Below are 26,717 nucleotides of genomic sequence, written 5' to 3' on the forward strand. Positions count from 1 at the left end.
CTGAGCTCCCGCGGCACCCAATAAGGGCAGGCTTCCCCAGGTGGGGCCTTTCTCAATGATGGCTGCCACGGCCTACCTTGCAGCCTTCCCTGCAGTTGCCCCCCCCCCCCGTTAAGTCACAATGGGATGTCATGCTTATCATGGCAGCAGTCTGCAAGGGTTTCACATGGCCCTGGCTGATTGGGGTTTGAGGGCGATTTGCACCCCATTTGTATTAGGGCTGCCTCTTCTGTGACAATGCTGGGATGCCCCATTGATAAGATCCAGGATCTGGGCCGCTGGTGCTCTGTGCCCCATTAGAGTTCTTCAGTCCATTCCTATAGTTCTTCCGACCCATTAGAGTTCTTCAGACCATTCAGCCAATGTTGCGGTTCTGGTCTGGGGGTGTCCTGTGGCCATCGCCTCATGGTCAGCCCCCTCCCCACGTTGATGAATAGTGTTGCATCAGGGCCACCGCCAACAGGGCAGCACTTGAATTCCCCAAGGATTAGGTCCAGGAGCTGGGCTGCTGGAGCTCCACAGCCTAACTGCTATATCACACCATATTCGAAGGTCTAACTCTCCTTGGCTCTCAGCTCTTCTCGGTCCTGTGTGTACTTCCTGGATGGGCACGTGTGGGATCTGGCTGTTGCCGCTACTCTTCAGGAAGAGGCTTGGACACAGACTGCCACACACTTTTATGACCCAGTCTAGGGAGAAGGACTTGCTGTCACTTTACCACATTGAATGGCCCCAAGCACGCTGGCATCTTTGCACAGTGTAAGCTTTTTGCCTCAGTGCGTCGTGCCTTCCGGGACACTTTGGGCACTGTAGGCCAGCTCAGGCCAAAGGCTGTAAGCTTTGGCCACAGCCATTTGTGAGGAATTGCTTCAAGCCGGCTAGCAACTTTGGTCACTGTATGTCAGATCATGCCACAGGCTTTGAGCCAGGGTCACAGTAGCTCGAGGGGATACCTGGCATTATTGGCGTGTGACCTCTGTCAGAAGAGAGACCTGCAGGGCAGCTTCTTGCTTGGTCCAGGCCAGGGTGCTAGATGCATTGGGCATCACGGCATTTCATTCAGGACCCAAACACTGGATGGGTCTAAGGGGTCACTTGTTTGTATGTGGGTTGGATCTTCAGCTGCACAGCCCAGGGTTAATGCTGTTTTATTGGCTCAAGATGTGAGAAGTGTTTGGCGGGAGCAAGGTGGTATCCCTGCTCTTTGGCAGTTGCGCATGGGAACTGATTTGATGGTGAGGGGAGCTGCGGAGCTAACCCTGGCTGATTCCTCATGGGCCAAAAACAGGGATGTGAAAACAGTGTGAAAACAGTATAAACCCTTTTACACCGTTTTAAACCCTTTTACACCATTTTCACACTGTTTTCACACTGCTGTTTTTGTCCCATGCAGAATCAGCCCTTGTTTGGCGGAACCTCCTTAAGAGGTTTGGGTGGAGCAAGCCGTGGGTCAGGATGCCCAGCCAGGGCCTACTGAGGCTTGCGCCCCTTAGCGGTAAAATGGATCTTCTGACAAGGGCTGGGCACCCACCTGAGTTCCACTATCGCTGTGCTGCGCAAAACAGATCCCCAGAAAGTGGCCTCCACCCGGCTGGGTTCCACAGTTGCTGTGCAAGGTTAGCAGTTTCCTCCAACAGGCAGGTTGGAGGAAAGTTTTCACTGAAGGACAGCACTCGGGTTGCACAGTGTTCAGATCAGATCCCATGCTGCGCCTCACTCTTCTTTTCATCCTTTGTCAATAAAACGGTTTGGCTATGCCCAAAATTCATTGTGTCGTTATTTTGGTTAGGAACTCTGAGCAGTGCCAGTCCCACCCTCGGGTGGCAACTGTTCATGTGTTCTTAAGAGCTCTGTCATAATATCTTACAGCCATTAGATGGTGCCATAACCATGCCAAATAACACTGGCAATAGGTTTGGATTTTGCTGTGACAAAAATTTTGAGGCCACAACAGGTAAGTATTGGCGAAAACAGGAACTTAGTTAAATAAAAGTAAAATAAAAACAAAGTTTATTGATATGATGAATATGAACAATTTGCAAATCTTGGCCATATGATGATGAATAGCAATTGAATGGTCATCTATTCCACTGTATTGGAAGACTATTATGATTGGAAAGATTGGAAATCTGAGATGAATATTATCAGTTCGGCAAAAAGAAACATCCAAGCTGAAATCCTGCAGAGGGCCCAATGAATGAATACCTGGTCGATATTTTTGCTGGAACACACAGAAACACCATGAAGTCTCATTCCACAGATTATGTGCCTTAATTATCAGACATATGTCAAGAACCTATTATGTAACAAAGTTCTGCAAAAGTCTGTGTGTCTCATCTTCAAGCATACTGAAGAACTTGAACAGACTTCAGCCGAAATGGTGAAGAACTTCTCTTGGTTAGTCTTAGCTTCTCTTGGTTAGTCATGCCAGAGTAAGAGGAATGTTTTGCTATGTGAATTAATTAGCAGCTTAATTTAACCAGTGTAGTTTCTATCAGCAGAAATAGAAATAGTATGGATTCTACCCTTGGCAACTGAGCAATAAGAAGCTCTGGATATTTTTTTACTGATTACAGATTCTTAAATTGGTGCAGCTACAGCTGCTTTTAAAGTTCTATATAAGAATGAAGCATTCCTTCCAAATGAAATGGAGTATGATTTTTTTTACTTCAGAGACGTAGTTAATATCCCCATTCTAACTTTGCAAAACATTCACCACCAGAGCAAAATTCCCCTTTCTGTTTTATAGTCTCCCTCCCACAGGTTTCCCCTGGCCAATCTTATTTCATAAGCTTGGCAAATCATTATGAGTTAATTTGGTGTGAAAAGTGTGACGTTTTCCTGAGTGTGGATGGGGAGCTTAATTTACATGCTTATATAGTTTAATTTGTTCAGTGTGTCATTGGAGGACAGTATCAAGCTGTACAGTTCCATTTTGCACAATATTACAGAGGGATACAATTTATCAATGCAGTAAAAATGGCTCATGCAACAGGAAAGATCTCTGTTCAGTACTACAAAGAATTTCAGTGCCAGCTCGGAGACAGAAATTTGTATAGAATGAATCCTTTCATCCAGCAGATTAAGCGCTAGAAGCTTTCCTGGAGAATTGCTGCTTGGTTTGGGAATAGCTGTCGGTGGCAGCTTCATGCAGCACTTCTGCTCCTGCAACTCGTTAAAAAATGAAGAAGGGGGAAATGAACTCGTGAGTTCCACCCCCTCCAGGTTGCTTGGCTTTCTCAAAGCCATATTCCTTTAAGATGATGTAATAGTCATCTCCCTGGATGGTTTCTTCCCTGCACTGCTGAAACAACAGCATCTGAACTGCACTGGGAACTGTGGAACCACCCAGCTCAGCAACCAGAGGAGCAGCTTGTGTAGTGAAAGCAGAACAAACAGCTTCCCTGGGCATCCTTTCAAACGGCTGCAGGCTTGTATTCTCTGGAACTTGCTGGCAACATGAGAGGCTCTCTGCCCTTATTGATGGAGCGGGTACCACTTTGGGATGCCACTAAAATGTGTCAGGGCTTAGCTCAGAATCTGGGCACTTTGCAAGACGTCTAAGCCAAGGTCCTCCTCCTGAAATTCTGTCTCATCCTAAAGGATCCTGACTGGGATTTATGTTCTTTTTATTTTTCTCTCAGCTATTGCTGCAGAGCTCTCTTGTTTTTCATTGCCATTCTGCTCAACTTTCATAGGCTTGGGTTTAACTTGGAACTTCTGCATGGATATTGCCAAATGGACTCATCTTACTGTTTCAGTCTTTTTCCTGCTCTGGATTTGCTGTTCACCAGATTCAGCCTGCCTCCGTGCAAATGTTAAGGTTGTTTAGAAAATGTTCCTTCCCTCTGCAAGAATGATAGATCAGCTGTAACCACGGTAAGGCTTGAGTCTCTGATCCCCTCATTTACATATTCTAAATTACATGTTTGTGCAAAGTGAAATGTGTGGTGCCTTGTTAACTCTTTCAACACCGCTTTAATTGTTGAGTAGAAAATAAATCTTTAAAAATATAGAGAGATTATACAGGGTAAATATTTCCAAATTAGTGTTACTCAGAGTGTTCAAAACTCAACTGCTTTTAACTCTTTATTTGTTTCTCATGCAGAGGGAAATAATTCTGTTTTATCTTTCCCCTGTCCTCAATAGGCATGTGAGAAATTATAAACTTGGCTTGATCCTGCTGTTTGGGCTTTGCTGGAAGATATGATTATTTAACTGCATTTCTTGAACATTCATCACCTACTATTTAAGAATAAAACCTCTTTGCCAGTTCTTGTGATAGCCATTTTTGGACAATTGAAAAAATAAACCCCACAACCTTCTTTTCATGCTCCACCCCATCCCCAATTCCAATATCTTACATGTTAGGGCTGGGGAGCCCCTTGAGGAAACAGGTATAGATTCTGGATTGGAACCTTGGATGTGACTGAGAGTTCTGCCTCAACTTGTGGTTGGTTTGTTTCAAGGTACCATGGCCTTGAGTGGAAACTGCAGGACTTACCTTCCTCCCAGAGAACAAGGGACAGTGGCACAATCCTTCCCAGAGGTAATAGAACTGAACGTGGGCGGCCAGGTTTATTTCACTCGCTACTCAACTTTAATAGGCATTCCCCACTCCCTGCTTTGGAAAATGTTCACCTCCAAGAGAGAGTCAGTCAATGATCTAGCAAAGGATTCCAAGGGAAGGATTTTCATCGACAGAGATGGCTTCCTCTTCCGCTACATTCTGGACTATCTCAGGGACAAGCAGGTGGTCTTGCCTGACCACTTTCCAGAAAGAGGAAGGCTCAAGAGGGAAGCGGAGTACTTTCAGCTCCCGGACTTGGTCAAACTTCTGACTCCTGATGAGATCAAGCAAAGCCCTGACGACTATTGCCATAGTGACTATGAGGAGGTTTCCCAAAGCAGTGACACAAGAACAAGTGCCCCATCATCACTCTTACCTTCAGATCGAAAGTGGGGCTTCATTACCATTGGCTACAGAGGGTCATGCACCATGGGCAGGGAGACCCAAGCAGATGCCAAATTCAGGAGAGTCCCAAGGATTTTGGTTTGTGGAAGGATTGCTTTAGTCAAAGAAGTTTTTGGAGAAAGTTTGAATGAGAGCAGAGACCCAGACCGGCCTCCAGATAGATACACCTCAAGGTTCTATCTGAAGTTTAGGCACCTGGAGAGGGCTTTTGACATGTTGTCAGACTGTGGATTCCACATGGTAGCATGTAATTCCTCGGTGACAGCTTCTTTTGTCAATCAATACACTGATGACAAGGTTTGGTCCAGCTACACGGAATACGTCTTCTACCGTAAGTACAGGAGACACTGGTGGGACAAGGATTTGGGTGCAGAAGAAAAATTGTTTTGCGCTTCTTTTATATTTTTAGCTTGAATGAGTGTCATAGTTTTTGGTGCTAACTGTAGTTTCCTCCTGAAAGAACAAGAACCAAATGAATCTGTTAACTGAAGTCTTTTGCTAAGACAATTGACCATGAACTTAATAGTGTGGTTTTTGCTAGGTGGCAGCACAGACTGCCAAAATTCCCCCATTACTTTTACTGTTGGTACATACACACATACTGTGATGCTGTGATCACACCTTTGTTAACTATCTGATTATCTTGTGCATCTTCTGAGTGCTCATTCAATGCAATGTAAGCACTACAAAGATACTGCTGATTTAATTACAGAAGATCTTCAAATGAGGTTCAGTTTACAAAGGTAATACATGCTCAATAATAATCACACACAGTCAGCCAAACCATCTGTCAATAAAGCTGAAATTTTTACATGCACTGAAAGGAAAAGGAAATCTACTCATTCTGGCTGTTTGCCATCAGGGGTGGTTTTCATGACAGGGTTTGTGTAAAACACTCAGCTTACATCTAGGAATGAACCTACTTTATCTTTGCTATGATGATATAAATGCTGCTCCAAACTCAATACATTTTCTCTGCTGGTTGCAATTGCATCAGATGACCTACTGCTTTTGGACTAATTTTCCAGATGATTGCTTCAACAGCCTTGTTAACTTTTAAAGCCTGGCATTATCGGGGGTGGGGGGGGGGTGGGGGGGGTGGCAGTTCAGGTAACTCCAGGAGAATGTGATTTCCATTATTCTGTAGCAGAACTTGATTTTCCAGGCACGGGCTGAACATTTGATCCTGAATTTACTTCCAAAGGGAGAAGCTAAATTAGTCCGTTAGTACAACCAAGTATTCATTGTCATCTTTAAAGATACTGTTTTGTGAAAGCCAGTGTGAGATATCTGCTCCTTATCATACAGACTTGGTTCACTCGACCTCACTTTTTAAATGAGTGGGGGATGGTTGTTTGATCTGAAAGTCTGCAGAATTTGAGAAGTGCCTGCTTAATAGTCATATTTTCAGTGGGAGTCCAGCTTCTTAAGACACTTGTTTTAGAGGTCCACAATAGCATCATGTGCATTTGATATCAATTACGATTTTTTCTATATGCCTGAAATTTAATTCAAAAGTACTGCTAAAATAAATCACACCAATCTGCCTGTTGCAGAAAGCAATTGAGGAGTGGGGATAACAAAAAATGTCAGCTAGGTCTTAACAATGCAGTCCTAAGTCGAGTTGTAGCCTTATAAGTGAATTTATGGCAGTTGACTTAGAAGGCCATAAGTGTTCAGAATTGCACACTAGTTATGATGGATCACTGATGGGCCCTTTTTACATGTGAGAAGAGAAGATTCAGAAAGCTACTGTAGTTTTACTTGATGTTGTTTGTTCAATAACCTGGTGCTCCAAATGAAGCCATGTGCTGGTTAGTAACATTTCTTGGTATTAGTTTTTAGCGTTCCTTGTGTCTATATTTTTTGTTGTTAAGGAAGAAAACACCTTTCAAAGTGGAAAAACGGGGTTGTTGCAGTTTTTCTCACAATTCCCACACTTGTAAAAAATGGGAACTTTTGATAGTTTTTTCTCTCAGCTATAATCATAGGTCATACAGTTATTGGAACTGGAGATAAATATGCAGGAAATATACAGGGTTGAATAAATTCAGCTTAATGATGTGTAAAACTGATCTGTTTATACAGTTTCCATGATTACATCGCTTGATAAATGTATCAATGACTCTTTCTCTCTTCCTCTGAAATACACAAGTCATTGTTTTGGTGGGGGTCTATGTATACACACACTATAGAAAGAACTGGTCAAGCTGAGCATCCTGGCACTCAGGATATGATCCACTCGCTTCTCTGACTGATGGTGGCAGCACAACTACTCCTGGTTTAAGAACAGGAGTCCACTGACTTGTGGCTTCTCACCACAGACTGAGGCTGTTCCTGGAAGATTTGACAGTAGCTACTATTGTTGCAAATTAGCTAGGCCATGAACTCTTCCAATTCCAGTTGTGCCAGAGGCAATCACATTCGAAACAGAGATTGATTCATCCGCCATCATGTTGTTATTGATTATGATGTTCCAAATCTCTTGTGTTAGGGATGCATTAAGAACCCAAAATTCTTTGTTGAACTAAACTCTGAGACTAACTCCATACTTCTTACCTGCAAGCCATATTCTCTCCTTTGCCAGCCTGCTTGCATTTGCCTGCTTTACAATTCAAACTATTTAATATAAGACCTTTTAAATTATTGCTGGGTATTTTGTAGTGGACCTAGAATACTTTTTGGGGGGAGGGGGGTGGGACAGCCAACCAAGTTTTTAATCTGTTTCTGAGGGAACTGCTTTTTTTAAAAAAGAATTTTATCAGACCTCATAATTTTGAACCAGATGCTATTGGAGCATCTGGTTCATACAATCAACTGAACAAAGATTTCGTGGTATCTTATTGTACATCTGTGATTTTTCTAGTTGGAATAAAAATACATATTTTGTCTAAAAGATTTCAAAAATGCTTTAGTGAGATATTTGAGCTACCAAATTCCATGGAAGTTGCTTGTGATTTCACTGTTTGTCGCTTATGGGGCCTGAGGAATTTATTCTTTCATTTAGCTTGATTCAAGTACAGTAGCCCTTGGGATACCAACACATTTTTTGGATATAAACTTTCAAGAATTAAAGCTGTCTTTGTCAGATACATGAAGGGAACTTTGACTCTCAAAAGCTTATACCTTGGAAATCTTGTTGGTTTTTTAAGATTCTAATGGGTTCCAATCTGGCTACTGGATTTTAATCTAGAATTGGTACCCTTTACAAGGTCCCAGTGGGTGGGGGCAGTCTAGGGGGAAAGCTATTCTAGCTTTCCAAATAAGAAACCCTGCCATAATGGTTTTGGACATCTTTCTGTGTTACCTTGGCTGACATGAATTGTGTCTGTGTTTTTTTATGCATTTTTTTTCCTGGGGAAGGAGGTTCCATAGCTTTCATCAGATCCTAGAGGGGTCCATAATGCAAAAAAGGTTAAGACCCGCTGATCTATGGAAAAGGCTGATGAGGTGTGTTTGTGAATATAAATTTGTGTTAGGAACAGTTGGGAAAATAAGGCTTGGCCTCTTGATGCACCTAATTTTATTTGAGAAATACTTGACAATAAAATATGAATAGACACACAGCTGCACAAAGAAAAGTTCAATATCATCATAAAGGTGACCTAACTTCATTCCAGCAGAAGTGTTTGTGAGTTAGAGTTCACTTCATCAGATTATGAGCTCTGACTGATGAAAACCTATGCTAGAATATTTCTTGTCACTTTTTAATGTGTTGCTGGTTTTCAGCTTTATTTTGTGGCTGTAGACTAACATTTGAAATTAACTATACAGGGATAATCATTTTCCAACTCAATATCTGAGAACTGTTGCAATTTACATATTCATGACATTGCTAAAATTAGCAAGGGGAAAGATTTTTAAATAATTACATAAATGGACCGGGCCTTTTTGTTCCTCAGACCTGGCATACCAGTGATAGTTTGCATTGCATTCCAGTTAATTATCAAGTTAAGAGGGCAGGGTTAAATTTGAGGATGATCATGGGAATGCAAAGTAAAGACATAACAACAACAAGAAGAGGAAGAGTTTGGATTTATACCCTACCTTTTTCTCCTGTAAGGAGACTCAAGGCAGCTTACAGATTCCTTTCCCTTCCTCTTCCCACAACAATCTTGTGAGGTAGGTGGGGCAGAAAGAGTTCCGAAGAACTGTGGCTAGCCCAGGTCACCCAGCCAGCTTCGTGGGGAGGAGCAGGGGAAAAAATCTGCTTCACCAGATAAGAGCCCCTGCTCATGTGGAGGAGTGGGGAATCAAATCCAGTTCTCCTAATTAGAGTCAGCCACTCTTAACCACTACACTACTCTGAAAAAAGCTAGCTAAGGCAAAATTCTGGCAGGGAGCCAGAAGCATAGTGTCTTAGACAAACCATCAGGCCTGACCTGAAAGCTTCTGTAACTGTCATGCAATTTTTAAATTACCTATTCTGGCCTAACAGTATTATATAACCTGCTTCTAACCATTACAGTCTTCAAGGGGGTTCTTTCAGGTTGTGATTTGGCTAGGTCCTTTATTTGACATGCTAGGTCAGTGATGGCAAACCTTTTCCAGACCGAGTGCCCAAATTGCAACCCAAAACCCATTTATTTATCACAAACTGCCAACACGGCAATTTAACCTGAATACTGAGGTTTACTCACGAGTAAGCTTGGTGAAGCAACCGTGCAATGCTTCGAATGGGTGAATCATGACCATAGGAGGGTTTACTCAGAAGCAAGCCCCATTGTCAGCACCCAAGCTTACTTCCAGCTAAAGGATCGTGCTTTAGTTCTTCCCATGAAAATCAGTGGGGTTTAACAGCGCTTAACAGGGTTACCTACACTGCTTCCCCAAAACTAGGTCTTAGGTTTAATGCTAATAATCTCCCTGAAATAATTACACTATTATCATACTGGGGGCCTGGTGGGGGGAGGGGGAGGGGTGTGGGGGGAGAGGGAAGTAAATCTTTTGCTTTCTGAAACCCAATAACCCCCCCCCCCCACCACAAAATAGAAGTAAAAAGGCAGTCAAGAAAGGCAATCCTAAGCAAGAATGCTGTGCAGGGATGGGATAACTTCAGGAAAGCTAAATTGGTGGAGCAGCTATCTGATCTGCAGGTTTTCCTTTACATGTCATCAGAGCACTTGACTTCCCACAAAAATGCAACAGGAACAGAAAAATAAAAGCAGTTCTATCAAAGACTTTGGTGTGCTTTTAAAAAAAATCCTAAATGCATCTTGGGCCCCCCACCCTAGGCTTGATCTGCCCAGGTGATCAGCAAAAAACTTGGGTCTGAGTGTTCCCCTGGTGTTTGAAAAGGCACACATTTTGTTTGTTCAACCCCTCGAGCAGCAGCAGTCAGTCTGCTCCAGCCTCCAGCAGGTCCTGCGTGCACCCCATGCTCTGCCCTGCGCTGCTCCAGCGCCTCCACCCCACCCCACCCCCTGCCTCCGCCACACCCGCTTGAGCAGGGGCCAGCCTGCTCTAACCTCCAGCAAGTCCTGCACACACCGCTCTGCACCTCTCTAGCATCTCTGCCTCCTCTGCTCCCCCCTTGGGCAGCAGCCACCCGGAGCACAGGCACCAGGCCTGTTAGCCAAGTCCTCCCTGCTAGTCGTGGTGCATGTCGTGCCCAGCAGCCCAGGCCAGCCTAGATGTGTGTATGTGTGTGGGGGTGATTTTCCGTCCCCCCACATGATGAACTCTGTGCGCGCATGCCCACAGAGAGGGCTCTAAGTGCTACCTCTGGCACACGTGCCATAGATTCGCCATCACTGTGCTAGGCGATGGTGCACAAATGAAACCCACATTTGTTATCCTAGTGAATTTAAAAGATGATATTAAGTCAGATTAATATTTGTGAATGGAGTGAAGCTGATGAATAGAAACTACTGTAATGCCTGCTATGGAATCCAGTAGCCATTGTGCAGTGTCACCTTCTGTTATAAAGGAGTATATTGTATTAAGGATGATTCTTAGATTCCTCCCCTCAAGTACTATATTCATCAATCTGAAATCTGAACCAAAGTCTACATGCAGCAGCTGATTCAAGCATTTTCTCTAGCAGCTGTAATACATTAACATTGTAGAAACAGGAAGGGTTGTCAACTCCAGGTTCAGAAATTCCTGAAGATTTTTGGATGAAGGCTGGGGAGTAGGATTGCCAACCTTCAGGTAGTGGCTGGAGATCTCCAGCTATTACAACTGATCTTCAGGCAACAGAGATCAATACACCTGGGGAAAATAGCGGCTTTGGAATATGACTCTATGGCATTGAAGTCCTGCCCCTCCCCAAACCCTGCCTTCATCAGGCTCCATTCCCCAAATTTCCAGGTGTTTCCCAACCCAGAGCTGGCAACCCAAATGGGGACCATGAGTTTTGAGAAGGAGATGGACCTCAGCAAGGTTTAATGCCATACAGACTACACTCCCAACCAGCCATTTTATCCAGGGGAACTGATCTCTGTGGGCTGGAGATCAAAAGTAATTCCAGGAGATCTCCGGGCCCCACCTGGAAGCTGGCAACTGTACATACAAGTAATATTGCAATATAAACCATTGTTAAAATGCAATGATGATCTGGATGTTTGCGTGTAGTTTCTACTTGAACACTCTGATGTAAAGAAATCTATATTGAGAATGCCCCCAGTGGCCAGAGCCCTGTCATATCAAATTTCCCAAATTTCTGTTTCAGAAACTCTTAGGACCAATAAAACTGACATCTGGTTTTCTGGCGGGACATTCCAGCTTCTTTGCAGCTGCATGGCCATAATTATTTAATTAGAAGCTGCCAACTGTGCCTATATAAGCATTAATTCATCAAGCTGTTGTGCTTGGGTTAATGGGCTGAAACAGTGGGAGGTATTCTAAAGCAACTAGTTAGCGACAAGCAAAGATATTCTTCGCAGGTCGGCTTCACTACCTTCTGTGCAAATGCGCAAGGAGCCTGGGAATGTGATTGAAAGCACTGATGTTCTTAAAGGTAATGAGGCAATCTGCTGAAATTTATATTTCAAATCCTGAGACAAAGCAGAAAAATATTGCATCTGTTCAAATGTTGCCAGATGGATTTAAAGAAGAATGGGGGCGGGGGGGGTGGGGAGAGATAGGCATTCCTCAAAGTTTAATAGCAGCAGAGTTTCACAGATGAATAGTCTAGAATAGATCCTGCCTTTCTTTGTGGCTAATCTACGTAAGCATTCAAAATTCTATTGGGGGATTTGTTTTCATTTTGTACTTGCAAGAAGCTACAGTAGGGAGCCAGGGTAGTAAAATTGTTTCTGCATTACTGAGTGAGCGGGGATGAGGATACAGAGCAAAAGACAGTGAATGACAGTGCAGTGTGTAGCTTGAGTGCAGCTGGGCTGTGTTCCAACTTTAAACTAGGCCAGTACAAGGGGGAATTGTGAGGCAGGCAGTGCCTGTGTGTACATAGGGTCCATTTCTTTTAACTCATCCAGGGATTATAGCCATTTTGCATGGTGTATGTACAAATAAAAGAACGCTCACTCCAGAGGATGAGTTGCCATTCAAGATGGATCATAAGCTCCAGCTATCTTTTGATCCTTTGGGATTTAGCTGTCTCTTTTCATACACCTGAGGCTAATTTTAGGGATATGGATGAGAAGTTACAAAGATGCCTCTTATAAGGCCTCTCCTTTTTCTTTCTACTGTTATGTATTCTCTCTCCTTTTTCCTTTTCATACCTCTTCTAATCTTTGAAGTACATCATTATTTTGTCCCATTATTTGATCCTTAATCAATCATTAGTCAGTTTTCTATGGAGAACAGGCTTTTGCATATATGTTCAGTAGAGACTGTTTCCTCATAAGGCTCCTTCTTTGGCTCTTGACTGTGATGAACTGGGGCTAGATGCTAGGCCTGAAAATACAACTGATCTCTACATGACAAAGATCAACTGTCCTGGAGAAAATGGCTACTTTGAAGGGTAGATGCTATGACATTATTCCATTTGATTGAGAGACTGCACTATTGCATTACTGTCTCCGTTTGGCAGATACAATCCCTCAGATTTTGTCCCATGTCTCGAGATCTTAATTGATCATCAGGGATTGAGTATTTAGGCTGAATTGAACCTAGCTTGATTTCTTGATCATAAATAGTTCCAAAATGCACTGTCTTGATGCTTATGTTTGTTTAGAAAGTTGTGTCATTTCAGAATTACCATTGTGACAAACAGGAGGTTGTCCTCCCCCTGAAGGGAAAATCAGCTACTCAGATGAGCCCACAGGAGTGCTGCTGCAGCTTCCAGCGACCTTCGAGAAGGGGGTTGAGATGTTGGAGGGAACACAGGAGAAGAGCTCTGCCTCAGGGAGATAGCAGTGACTTTAGCTCAGGAAAGTTTAGCTCAGGAAAAAGAGCAGAGTGGAGGGGAGCTCTGCCTGGTAGAGTGGTTTAGCTCTGTCTCTGGGAGAGAAGAGGGTGCTTGATTGTGAGGCCTGTCTCTGGTAATGAGACCTTGTGCAATGTAGTCTAACTATAGGGAAAGGGCAGGCTGATGTGGGTGGAATCCTGTATGTGAGAGAGGATCCCACCAAGGGCTAGCCAATAAAAGTTTGTGCCTGAAAGCATTGTAGAAAGGTCTAACTACTTTCTGCCAAGGAACAAAGTACCTGTATATTGCAGCTTGGCTTTCAGTGACCTAAGGATCTGCTCTAAAATTGTATGCTCTATTTAATTCCCATTGCTAGTTACGAAATTTTTCTTCACATTCCCCATATTCTGAAGCCAGGTCTTTGTGATAGTGTGAAAGGAAACTTTCCAGATATGAATGAACCCATATGAATTGTTCTTCATGTAAGGAAGCAATTTAAGGTGACTGCAGCCCCCAAGTCTCAAGCACTTTTGCCTGTCCCATAGGAAACATTCTTTAGGCTACTTGGAATATCACTGTGCTCAGAAAAGGGAAACAGAACAATGAATGACAGGGAATGAAAAAAAATGGCTTCATGAAAGTAGAATTGGTGAAAGTGTTAATCTTCCAAGTTAAGCAATAGAGAGTAGGCAGCTACGTAATCACCGTTCACATAATGAGTTCAGAGAAATATGCAAATCAATGTAACCATTATTCTTAGAGACAGTTTCCAAAGTCTGAACAAGTATAAAAGTTTCTCTTAAAATTTGACGAGGAGGAGCATTATACATATTTCCTTAAGGCTTGCCTTTCCCTTTCTTCATAACCACACAGATAAAATATCTTGGGTAGCTGTAATGTTCAAAGGAAACTTTCGAGACAGCCACGGCAAAATGACTCTAGGCAGAAAATTAATTGACAGGCTTTGTATGCCTTCAAGACATCTGCTGCTTCCATTCATTATACCAGCCCTGTGGATTGTGGCCCCGTTTTCACCTTACCCTTTCAAATAAAACACCACTTAGTTTATTCACTCTACTGTTAAAATCTGTTATGAATATTAAGAGATAGTTATGAGGTACTCATCCAATTATTCGTGGTTAAATGAGAGTGTGCTGTTGGGTGGAAATGTTTGGGAAAATGCATGCAATAATTGGTATCTACTTAGAATTCTGATTTATGACCTTTAACAACAAATGCAAGAGAAATCCCAAGGCATTTCTGATGACATACATTACCTTAGACTAATTTAACCAACCACAATGTGTCACCGTTTCTATCTGTACAAAGCTTGAGACAGCGTTTAATTTAGTAAGCGTATTTGCATTTACCTACGCACAGCATAACAGGAAACACAAAGCAGAAAACCTGGCAACAGTAAATGTGTGCTGAGGTAGACTTTGTTTTGTTGTTATACCATTACAGTGTGGCCGCAGCACGGGTGTAACGTTGGAAAATAGGATGAAGAATTCTACAGCATCCAAAAAGCAGGCAAATGTGCTGTGGCATGTAGTGTGAAGATTATCACATTGACTGTGTGAAGTGTATACTCATAAGTGGAATGCAGAAAAATCAATATTGTATAGTGAGGCTAAAGGGCAAAGAAAATGAAGAGGTATAATACATAATTCAATCCATCAACTATATCCTATTCCCATTAGCACACTTAGGCAGGAGTGTGCAGCTCACATGTTCTGCTGCTAAATCTGCTGAGTTGTTTCAGTTTGCTAGTTTGCTCTGGAATTCAGATCGTAAGCTGTATCGTAAGCTGTCCTGAGCTTTATAGGAAGGGCAGGTTACACATATTAATAAATAAATAAGATAAAACAGCTCCGAGGATCTCTTTTAAACTGGGATTAACTCATGTAGGCCACTCTTCTATATTCACTGCAGGAAATCATTTTTTTCCTCTTATAATTATTGTTAAGTGCATGGGAAACCTGGATGTCTTGGGCTAGTCTGATCTCATCAGATTTTGGAAGCTAAGTAGGGTTGCCAACCTCCAGATGCTGACTAGAGACCTCCTAAGATTACAGCTGATCTCCGGACATCAGATATCAGTTCACCAGGAGAAAATGGTTGCTTTGGAAGGTGAACTCTATGGATTATACAACACTGAATTCCCCTCCCCTCCCCAAACCTCAGGCCCCACTCCCAAAATCTCCAGGTATTTCCCAACCTACAGCTGGCACCCCTAAAGCTAAACCAGGTTGGCTCTGGTTAGTGCTTAGATGGGAGATCACTGAGGAAGTCCAGGGGTGCTCCTCAGAGGGAGCCAATGGCAACCTTCTTCTTGATTTGAATAACCTATGGGATTGTAAGTCAACTGTGACTGGACCACACTTTCTACCACCACAAGGGCAACCCAGTTCTATGCATGTTTCTCAAAAATATATTCTATTGAATTTGCTTCCATCATGAATATATTATAAACTGCAGCTATAATGAGATTGAGCAGGTTTTTTTGCACAAATCTTGCTGTTTATGAAAAATGTCAAGATATAAAATTTGCCTGTGGCCATATTATACAAAGGTTTTTTTTTTTCAGAATGGCAATTTTACAACCAAGTAAGTATGATTTAGTATTGTCCAATACAGGACTTTCCTCTGTCCTCTTTGCATTAATCACCACCAATGTTTAAAATATATTTGCCTTTTGCAGCTACATATATACTTGGAAACAATTCCCATTGAATTCACTGAGCATATTTCTAGGAAATTGGATATTGGACTTCAGTCCGTTTAGTAATGGCATGCTTAATGGACTTCAGTTCCTTTAGTAAGGGCATGCTTAATACCAGTTAGGTTTTCATTTGCTTTCCATTAGTTCCCAATCCAAATAGACAGAAAAATGAAAGACAGGATTGTTTTGTTTTTGCTGTTTTAACAGAGGCTCAAAAGGACTAATACTGCAGTCCAGATTGGGGGTGGAGTGTGCGAAGGTGGCCAGGGGCAGCACTGCAAAAGCAGCCCTGTACCACCTCCACAGCGGCTTTGGGCAGTGTGGAGAGGAGGAAAATTTAAATCCCCCCCCCCCCCCGGCTGCCTGAATCATCCATTGAACAAGCAGTGTAAGTCTGTGGGGCTGGGGGCTGGTGCTCTGGAGCTGAAAAGCCAGTGGAAGCCAACTGAAGTTGACTCCCCCACCCTGGGTATGCCCCGGCCCACCCGTCAGCATAGCTCCACAGTGGCCTGGACTTCCAAGGTTATGCTGATGGAGAGGACATTGGTGTGGCTCTCCACTGCTCCAACAGCACAAACATTTGGAAGGCATCTGGGCAGCACAAAAGAGCAGTGACATACTTGATCCAGAGTACTCATGCTGCTCTCAACATAAAAGAGTACGCTGTAATGTGAACGTTGGATCTTGCCTCATGGTCCACACTGGAATTCTCATGAATATAAGGCTCAGCTCCTTAAGTGGGAGGAGTAAAAGTCAATCAGCTTTCTGCTCTTATTACCACCTCAACACAACAGGTAGTAGTTGAACAAGCCAACAAGCTTACTACTACAAAATGTGCACACATTGTTGCTGCTATGTTTGCAAAGACAGGCTGGACAGATCAATCAGGTCCTAAGTGCTTTCTCATGCATGCCTTGCAATGCTAAACCTGAAAGCACTGTGTTATGTACACCTGAGCACTGGGCAGTTTGGAATGTACAGAGACAACCAAGAGTCCAGGTATAGGTGAGCTGCAAATCAATGGAATGTCAACATTCCTTCAGGGACGGCAAGTCCTTTAAAGGGGGCTGCAAACACACCGCAGGCTGTATGTTTTTCAGGCCTTCACTAAGGGCACATTATTAGCATGAGCTGGGCGAACTGTATCCTATTGACATCAGTAGGATTCAGGACATATTTCTGTTATGTTTGGCTTGATGGTGGCTATGAGGAGCCCCATTTATCATCAGAGCTGTAGTGTTTCTACAGTTTAAAGACTTATAACAACGATTAAGGCTGCTTGAGTTTTTGGTAGGATTACCTTCCAGTAAGGTTCATTTTTCAATTAAATGTTAAGTAATCATTAAGGCTTTCTAGTTTGGTTTCAGAATTTGCTCTCACTCTTAATTTAGGCCTTTCAATCACTGCAAAGACTGTTGTTGTTTCTGAATTTTAATGACCTGGGACTAGGGTTGCCAGCTCTGGGTTCAGAAATACCTGAAGATTTGAGGATGGAGCCAGGGAGAGTGGAGTTTAGGGTGGGTAGTGTTACCTAGCTTAACAGTATGAATATTTTTCTCAAAGTAGCAATGGGGAATAACTCAGCTTGGCAGTGCGAGAGGCAGGCTAGGTGGGATATTTTAGACAACTATACCAGAATTGGCTTTTGAAACGTTCTACAGAGAATACAGAAGAGACCAAATGGCAGTTTAAATATTTTTTATATAAATTTTGGTTGCAAACAATCATACAGTGAGAAGCATACACACAGTTCCTAAGTGATATAAGCAGGGAGGAAAAGATAGGTTTGGATGATAGAGTAGGAGGGGGAGCAGCGGACTTATATGTTACCTATACTCAGCTGAATAAGTTCTCGAAGAAGGCAAGGATTCCTATGCCAACATAGAAATCCAGGTGAAGGACAATATCGTGTCTCAAACCGACTAGACCAAGAGAGGATTAGCCAGTAAAGAGCACTGAGGCTAGGGTGCACAGTACTTTTATACCCCTTTGCGCAGGTAGGGGCGGGAGCTAGTAAGTTTCAGTTTCGCTTTCCTGGATCCTGTGGGATTTCCCATGCTGGGATTGCTGGCTTGAGCCAATCAAAGGCTCATCTACTGTTTCTAAGTGTTGGGATAATAGAGTCAATGGTTTCTTGACTATATCAAGGAAGCTCTGAATGGCTTTATGCAGAGTATCTTAAAAGACTCTGCCCAGATATTCAAATTTGGCTGAGGCTTTGAGTGAATCAGGAAGGGATTGATTGTTAAGGAGATTTGTTGCCCACTGTGTGAAACACAATGCTGAATTAACAGTACAGTTTTAAACTCAGTTATATCCATTAAGTCCACTTAAATTAATGGGTTTAGAATGGTATCACTCTGGTTAGCATTGTACTATAACTGGACCACTGTCTGATTCAGCAGCAGTCTTAGCCCTGTTTGCATATTACAGTGAGTTGCAGGTACCTCTGGTATGTATATCCATACATTTGCTTGCAAGATAGATCCAGCATATATTCACTTTACAGCTGAAATGGGGAACCAGTACCTGGATAAATGTGGGATTTCAATCACATATTCAGTTATACACATGTCAAATTAATATGAGAATTCTTCGATGTAGATGTAAATACAAGGTGCATACTGTGAACCATTCACTGATTGCATGCACATTCACTGTAATTCTTGTATTATTATCTAGTGATCTACCACATTTTGGGAAACAGCTCAGTTGCTTGATGTTGGTGTATCCCAGTTATCCGTACAAATTAGAAAGTATCTATTTGCAGATATTAGGATGTACCATTTAGAGATTAGGATAAATCATCCAAGCAAACCATACAATAAAATCATGAAATTGGCTACAAATGCAATAATACTGAAGTATTCAAAAGCTGAGCAAAAGAAAGTGGGGGATGCCATCTGAAATGCTATTTGACCTTTCCATACCCATTTAAATATATACACACACATTTCTAACATTAAAAATATACCTATATGTAGTAAATTCCTGTTTAAAGATCTAAAACAGGAAATATAGGATCAGTTCCTATGACTCCCTAACATTATGTAGAGAGTTTTGTTCTGAAAGAGAAAGTCTCCTTTTCTGGATCAAGGCTCTTCACTTTATGAAAGGAAGTCATTAGGATCCAACCTTATCTGTTAGCTACTGGATGTTCAATTATACGTAAACTCTTGACAAAAGAACTCCTTTCATATTATGTAGCGCTCTGCCTTGCGTGGAAGTCTCTACTGCATTGTTAGAACCCTGTTAGAAGCAGCTTAAAATCTGCACTTCCTTAATAGCTCCCTGTATTATTTAATGGCAAGGCACATTTTAAAAGTTACAGTGCAGCGCAAAGGAAGATATAAAATGAACTGCTGATTGTTCTGAAATTTAATGATCTCTCATGAGAGCAAGAGTTCTAAAGTGTGCAGAGTGGGCGAGAGGAAGAGTGGGAGGGAGGAAGTTCAAATGCTGTTGATTTTTTGCAGTGCCAGAGTGCAAGACAGACTGTGAACAGGATGGAAGTGGTTGGAATCAAAACAGTGTCCTTTTCCAGAGGGCAGATATTCTCTTAAGCAGAGATGAACATTTTCTTGCCAAGGCTTCATGGATAGATTTTGCTTATATTCTTACCAGCAACTGGGCTCTTAGAAATAAATGTTCACTCAGATCATATTGTTTCATTTGCAATCTCCCTGGCTTGTAATACTGAGTACTGGAGTTATATGTTGGTTGTTTTTTTCCTGTGCAACTGTTGCTTGCATATGGTTGCATTCCTAAGAACACTTTCCTGTAAGTCGCACTGAACAAAAAGACATTTATTTCAGAATGGAGCTGCTTCTGATTGCTCTGTCTGGAAAACAAACCAGTTCACAAACTTAGTGGAACATGCCCTCCATGCGCATGGTAAGAAAGCATTAATGCTTACGGATTACAATCATGCGTACAACCTATCATACCCATTTTTTTAAACATGGGTGTGATACAGACCTTTCACTTTTTGCAGAGGTGGGGTTATGTAACTGAAGTGTACTTCCATCACACATTTTAGACAAAGTTTATGGCGTATATTTATGCATCCTCTGACCTGGATAGCCCTAGGCTAGTCTAATCTTGTCAGATCTCAGAAGCTAAACAAGGTTGGCCCTGGTTAGAATTTGGATGGATGACCTCCAAGGATTTACCAGGGATGTGATGTGGAGGTAGACAATGGCAAACCATCTCCAAATGTCTCTTGCTTTAAAAGCTGATGAGGTTGCCATACATTAGCTGAGACGACGCTATACACATACATCACGTATATGGCTAGTCCATTATAAAAAGGTTATGAACCATTCCACTGTGTTGTGAGCAATCTGGGATGATCTATAGGAGGTGACTGAAGACAAATGCATAGCCTTTTTACCTTTTCTAATTCTCTTTCTTGAAGCATAGAAAGAGAATTGCCACCCTCCCCCAGGTTAGAATTTTGGTCAGGGGCACTTGGTTTCAATTCCATTTTCATGAATGCCAGGAAGTCAGTACCTTTTAGTATAACCTATTTTATGAGCTATTATGAGGGGAAAATGGGATTACTCCGTTCATGCTACCATGAGTTCCTTTGAGCAAAGATATGATATAAATATGGTAATATTTTCCAAATTCTGTTTCATATAGATCTGTTTCTGACATTGCCTTATCTAAAAATTAATGTCACTTAAGTTAAAAAGGAAATTCCATAAACAAAATAAGCCCCCTCTCTTTGTAGCCTATGTTTGTATGGACATGCAATGAATTACAAGTGAATTTAAAATTATACACTGTGGAGCAATGTTAGTAAAGGAGAACATTGATAAGGAAGCAGTTACTTCCCCAGCAGACTCTTTGCTTAAGAATGTTTAAAAGAAACCAGGTAAACTTAGGAAACTACTAGGTGTGATCCCATGGTTAAGAATACTAAAAGAGAAGGGAATGCATGATGGATGGGAGTTTCTTAAAAGTGAGATCTTGAAGGCACAATTTCAAGCAGTTCCAATGAGGAGGAAAAATGGGAAGTGTCTAAGGAAACCAGGATGGATGTCTAAAGAACTTTTTATTGAGCTGAGATTTAAAAGGGACATATATAAAAAATGGAAAAAGAGGGAAATCACCAAAGAGGAATTCAAACAAATAGCCACAGTGTGTAGGGAAAAAATCAGAAAACTAAAACTCAGAATGAGCTCAGGCTTGCCGGAAAAGTTAAAAACAATAAAAAAATATTTTTCTCTCATGTCTGTAGCAAAGAGGAAGAAGAAGAATAGGACAGAGTCACTGCATGGAGAAGTGGGCAAAATGCTAACAGGGGAAGTAGAAAAGGCAGAACTTGTCAACACCTTCTTTGCCTCAGTCTTTTGTCAAAAGGAAAACAGTGCTCAACAAGGGGGAAATAGAACAGAAGATTGAGTGGGGGAAATTCAGCACAGAATAAATAAAGAGGTAGTACAGGAATACCTGGCTACTTCAAATTAATTCAAATCTCCAGGGCCTGATGAACACATCCCAGGATATTAAAAGAGCTGGGAGAAGTAATCTCAGAACCACTTGCTATAATCTTTGAGAACTCCTGGAGAACAGGAGAAGTCCCTGCGGACTGGAGGATGGCTAATCTTCAAAAAGAGGAAAAAGAGGATCCAAACAATTCCTGCCCAGTCAGTCTGACATCAATACCAGGAAAGATTCTAGAGCAAATCATTAAATAGACCATCTGTAAGCACTCAGAAGGGAATACTGTGATCACTAAAAGTCAACATGGCTTTCTCAAAAACAAATCATGCCAGACGAATCTTATATCTTTTTTTTATAGAGTGACAAGCTTGGTAGATGAATGAAATGCTGTGGATGTAGCATACTTTGATTTTAGTAAGGCCCTTGACAAGGTGTCCCATGATATTCTTGCAAACAAGCTAGTAAAATGTGGACTAGACAATGCTACTGTTAGATGGATTTGTAATTGGTGGCTGACTGAACTCAAAGGGTGCTTACCAATGGTTCATCTTCATCCTGGATAGAAGTGACTAGTGGGGTGCCACAGGTTTCTGTCCTTGGCCCAGTGCTATACAATATTTTTAATCAATGACTTAGATGATGGAATAAAGGGCATGATTTTTGCAGATTATACCAAATTAGGAGGGGTAGCTAATACTGCAGAGGACAGGTCAGAATTCAAGATGACCTGAACAGATTAGAGGGCTGAGCCAAAACTAACAAAATAATTTTCAGAAAGATAAATGTAAGATACTACACTTAGGCAGAAAAAATGAAATTCACAGATATAGGATGGCTTGACAACAGTATACATGAAAGGGACCTGGGAATCTTAGACCATAAACTAAACATGAGTCAGCAGTGTGATGCGGCAGCTAAGTAAACCAATGCAATTCTGGGCCAGATCAATGCAAGTATAGTGTCTAGACTAAGGGATGTAATAGTACCTCTCTATTCTGCATTGGTCAGACTTCACCTGGAATACTGTGTCCAGTTCTGGGCACTACAATTCAAGAGGAATATTGACAAGCTGGAACGTGTCCAGAGGAAGACTACCATAATGGTAAAAGTTCTGGAATCCATGACCTACGAGGAGACCCTTAGAAAGCTATGTATGTTTAGTCTGCAGAAGAGAAGATTAACGGGTGACATCATAGCCATGTTTAAATATTTGAAGGGATGTCACGTTGAAGATGGAGCAAGCTTGGTTTCTACTACTCCAGATACTAGGAGTAATGGATTAAGAGTACAGGCAAAGAGATTCCATCTAAACAGAAGAACTTGCTGACAGGGCAGTTTGACTGTGGAATACACTGTCTAGGAGGGTGATGGTCTTCTTCACTGGAGGTTTTTAAACAGAGGCTGAATGGCCAACAAAGTGTTTTGATTGTGTTTTCCTACATGTGTTTTCCTACATGGGTTGGACTGGATGGCCCTTGTGGTCTCTTCCAACTCTATGATTGTATTATTCTATTCTAGGTTGTAACAATGCATAGTGGTAGAAATTGCCATCAAGTCACAGCCTACCTATGGAGGCCCTGTCGTGTTTGCAAGACAAGAGACACTTTATTTTTATTTATTTATTTATTATTTGGATTTCTATACCGCCCTATCCCCAAGGGGCTCTGGGCGGTGTCTTGGAGGTGGTTTAACATTACCTACCTCCATATGAGCTGAGGGAGCTCTGAGACAACTGTGATTGGCCCAAGGCTTTACCTATAATTTAATTGCCATCTCAGTTAAAGGCATGTTTGGCTGACCAAATATATTATACTACCCATCATCTGGTTTTCAACTGATTTCAAGCATGGTTATTTTTTGAAAGGCGGGGATGTCTGATATGTGTGGAGCACTGCCTTGATTTATACAAGTTCACATTATTTTCCTTATGATTCTGGAAAAAATCAATATTTAATATTTAGAATATGTAATGACAAAGCCAACTTGACTTTCTTTTCTAAGAATGAGTTTGCTTCATTGGCAGCCAAGGAGAAAAAAATCCCTCTTTTTATAATTAGGTACACCTGGAATTAGGCACACCTGGATGAAGCAAGAATCATGATATTCTGTAGTGCCAGATTCAACAAACTATTTTTCCCCATGCTCAAATGTCATTCACTGTGTTTGCAAAGTAATTATAAAAAATAAATTACCACAGTGATCCAGAACTCCATCTTGGAAACTGAGGCTTATTGATGGTTATTCTGGAGATGCCAATGGAACCTTGAAGTTGAAAAAATGATAGAAGTCTGAGTGGGAGATGGTTGCTTCTCATTTTGTCTGCTCCCTGAGCTGATGGTAAACAACTGCTCACTACAGCCTGTTCTTCAATGCAATTTTCAGTCTAATAATGTTAGAGTCTCTTTCTAATAGGTTTGTTTGTCTGGTAGAGTTCTGGCTAACAGAAGTAAGCACAGGAAAAAAATGCAAGGAAAGCATGGATGTTTTTATTTTGGAATAGCATCAGCATCTTCCTTAACTTTTCTGTTTTGGGTTTTTCTAAAGTTGGGGTAAAAAAGACTGGAAAACATTCCAGTGCATTTTTTTAATGGACTCAGTTGTTTACTATGAAACTTTGTTCTTCAGAAATTGCTAAGTGCTCTTTTCAAAACATATTTGTATTCTTGTTGAGACAAAGGCCCCTTCCGCACGGGCAGAATATGGTGGCCTGGGGACAGCAAAAACGCCGTCCCCAGGGAGCCATTTGCACAGGAGGCGCAGCTGCTTTGCAGCTGCACCGCCCTCGCTCCTCCCGAGAGGCGCGAAGCCGCCGTTTTCCAACCTCGTCTGCCCAGCGAGGTTTTTGGAAAACGGCAGCTCCACGGCGCCTTCCCTCCCCCCATGTCCGGGCGACCTACCTGTCCTGCGGCCCTCCGGTGCGTCGCCGAGGCCTGGGGACACGCCCCCTCTGCCCTGCGACTCCGGAGCGTGCCGGAGGGCCGCAGGACAGGTAGGTCGGCCTGACGACGGCGCAGCTGTGTGCCGTCGTCCCGGGAGGTTCTGGGATCATTCATGCGAACGGACCCAGAGGGGTTGGGTCGGCGTCATCTACGCCGACCCGACCCCTTCCGCCGCCGTGCGGAAACGGCCAAAGGGTGTATACAGGGAATGGATTCCATTACATCAGTAGTGGTAATCATTTCTTGGGTGATGTGGGAGATCTTTAGGAGAGGTAGGGTTCTGCCTTGTATGTATGTATGTATGTATGTATGTATGTATGTAGGTAGGTAGGTAGGTAGGTAGGTAGGTAGGTAGGTGATTAATTAAATTTATGGACTGCCCTTTTCTGAAGCTATTGTACTTTTCTTTCTCTGTAGACTTTCATTTGTGCATAGGTTTTTTTGCCCTTTCCAAGGCCATTAAAGCACAGATCAGAATAGCCGCATGGTATCTGAATGCTAGCAAAATGCAGCTTTTCCTGCCACCTCACTTTCCTCCAGTAAGCTAAACTACTAAATAGGAAGCATAATTCTTTCTCCTGGTTGTGTTGCTTCTCCCCCACCTCACCCAAGAGCTCTGCTGGCCACACTAATCTTTTGGTTCTTCAGGCTGCTACTCTTTTGAAAATATGATAGACAAGTTAAATCTATTGTATTTTTGGTGGACTGCCCCCCCCCCCAATGGCTGCAGGCTACCTCCCCCAGAGGGAGGTCACACTTAGACAAGAAGAGGAAGCAACTGGCAGCAAAAATGGAGGAAAAGGAGGAAACTTTGCAGCATAAGGCTCACTTAAGAATGAGGAGCTGTAGGGAAAACCCCAAACACCCAGCTGCGTCGCAGCAGTAAGTGCACAAACAGCCATAGCCTACCTAGAACATAATCTTCTAAATTTGGCTCTCCCTGTTCATTCCCTCAATCTAACCTGCTACTGTCACCTCTAGCATCCTCCCTCCTTTTGCCACTGCTACCATTGAAAGTGTTAAGGATGGGATCTTCAGGGAGGCCTGTTTCTGAGAAGGTGATATTAACCATCTGTGGGGATGTTGCCTAGCAATCACTATACATACCCTGCTGCCACCAGTCCTTCTAGATGTGTTTGTCATGTAGTGTTTTGGCTAAGAAGGACAGTAGTTGCTGGTCAGTAATCCCATGTCTCTTGTTCCCTTTTGCCCCTCATTTCCTAGAGTTAGATAGTAAGTCCTTAGAGTTAGAAATTATTGGTAAAGGGGAGTCAAAGGAGGAGAGCGTTTTAGGATGAACCTTAAGAAAAAGTAGATCCTGAAAAGGATCTGTGACCCTCTTTGTCTAGTGATACCCAAAAAGGGACCCTTTATCATTTCCAAAGTCTGTTGTGAGCTTGAATCCTGAAATACGCTGTAGCAGAAGCTTCATTTTCTTTCATTATAATTTTAGATGCCTAGATACTGGTAAAAGCAAAAGACAGGAACCAAAACAGACAGATTTTGACATCTGAAGAGAGAGGATACTGGTTCTCCTGTAACAGAACTTTTACAGTAGCATTACAGTAATATTTTAAAAGGTAACTAGTCATCTAAATGGCTTTAAATGTTTTGATTACAATGGCTGGTTTATAGTGAACATCTGAGATACCTATGAATATAAATCATTCTCTTAGAGTGCTTTATCCATTCTTCTTGAAATTTCCCACTGAATGTTAGTCATATAAGTGGCTTTTCATGTGTAAACCTGATGTTGATTTAAAAATTTCACAGCTGTAATAGACAAAAAGCCTGAGGAAGCTGGTTCATAAATTACTAATGCTTCCTGATTCTCAAGTCTTCTGCTGAATGTGCCATAACAAAAAGTATATAGTAACTTTTAGGTGTTGACTCATTAACTGTGGTGGTGACTAAGTGTTTTTGGCTAGAAGGTTAATCCTATATAAATCAAGTTCATAATTTATGGGTGTGGGGGTGAGAGTGTTAATGGATATATTCAACATATCCTGAAAAGCCCTTAGAAAAATGACTCAAATCAAACAACTCCAGCTGTAAAGAAAAAACATAAACAAGTAAGCAGAATAAGGTCTGTTCAGGCATTTGAGACCCTTTTATAACAGGCTGGAACTGTGATCTCACTCAGTCTTTGTTCAGTGTGGGGAGTGTATAGATTACTTTGCATCTCTTCCTAGTCATTCCTGAAAAGAAAGCACTTATCACTACAAGATACATCTAAGCTTTAAAAGCAAGAGTCTCACAGTGAAGCCATTACAAATGGCATCTTGATGTGATCGAGCAGATGAAAATGTATACGCT

The 26,717-nt window shown here is 42.1% G+C and overlaps 1 protein-coding gene across 1 annotated transcript in view; it reads left to right on the top strand.

Annotated features, from left to right (window-relative positions):
- The first annotated feature begins 3,344 nt into the window (after positions 1 to 3,344).
- Positions 3,345 to 26,717, top strand: part of KCTD16 (potassium channel tetramerization domain containing 16) — a 204,569-nt gene continuing 181,196 nt past the window's right edge. Inside the window, exons 1-2 of the mRNA XM_048490291.1 lie at positions 3,345 to 3,879; positions 4,150 to 5,306. Coding sequence (XP_048346248.1) covers positions 4,475 to 5,306 — 832 coding nt within the window. The 5' untranslated portion in view covers positions 3,345 to 3,879; positions 4,150 to 4,474. The remainder of the gene's footprint in view (positions 3,880 to 4,149; positions 5,307 to 26,717) is intronic.

Source organism: Sphaerodactylus townsendi, linkage group LG03 (genome assembly GCF_021028975.2).
Source record: "Sphaerodactylus townsendi isolate TG3544 linkage group LG03, MPM_Stown_v2.3, whole genome shotgun sequence".
In the NCBI taxonomy this organism is placed as follows: Eukaryota; Metazoa; Chordata; class Lepidosauria; order Squamata; family Sphaerodactylidae; genus Sphaerodactylus; species Sphaerodactylus townsendi.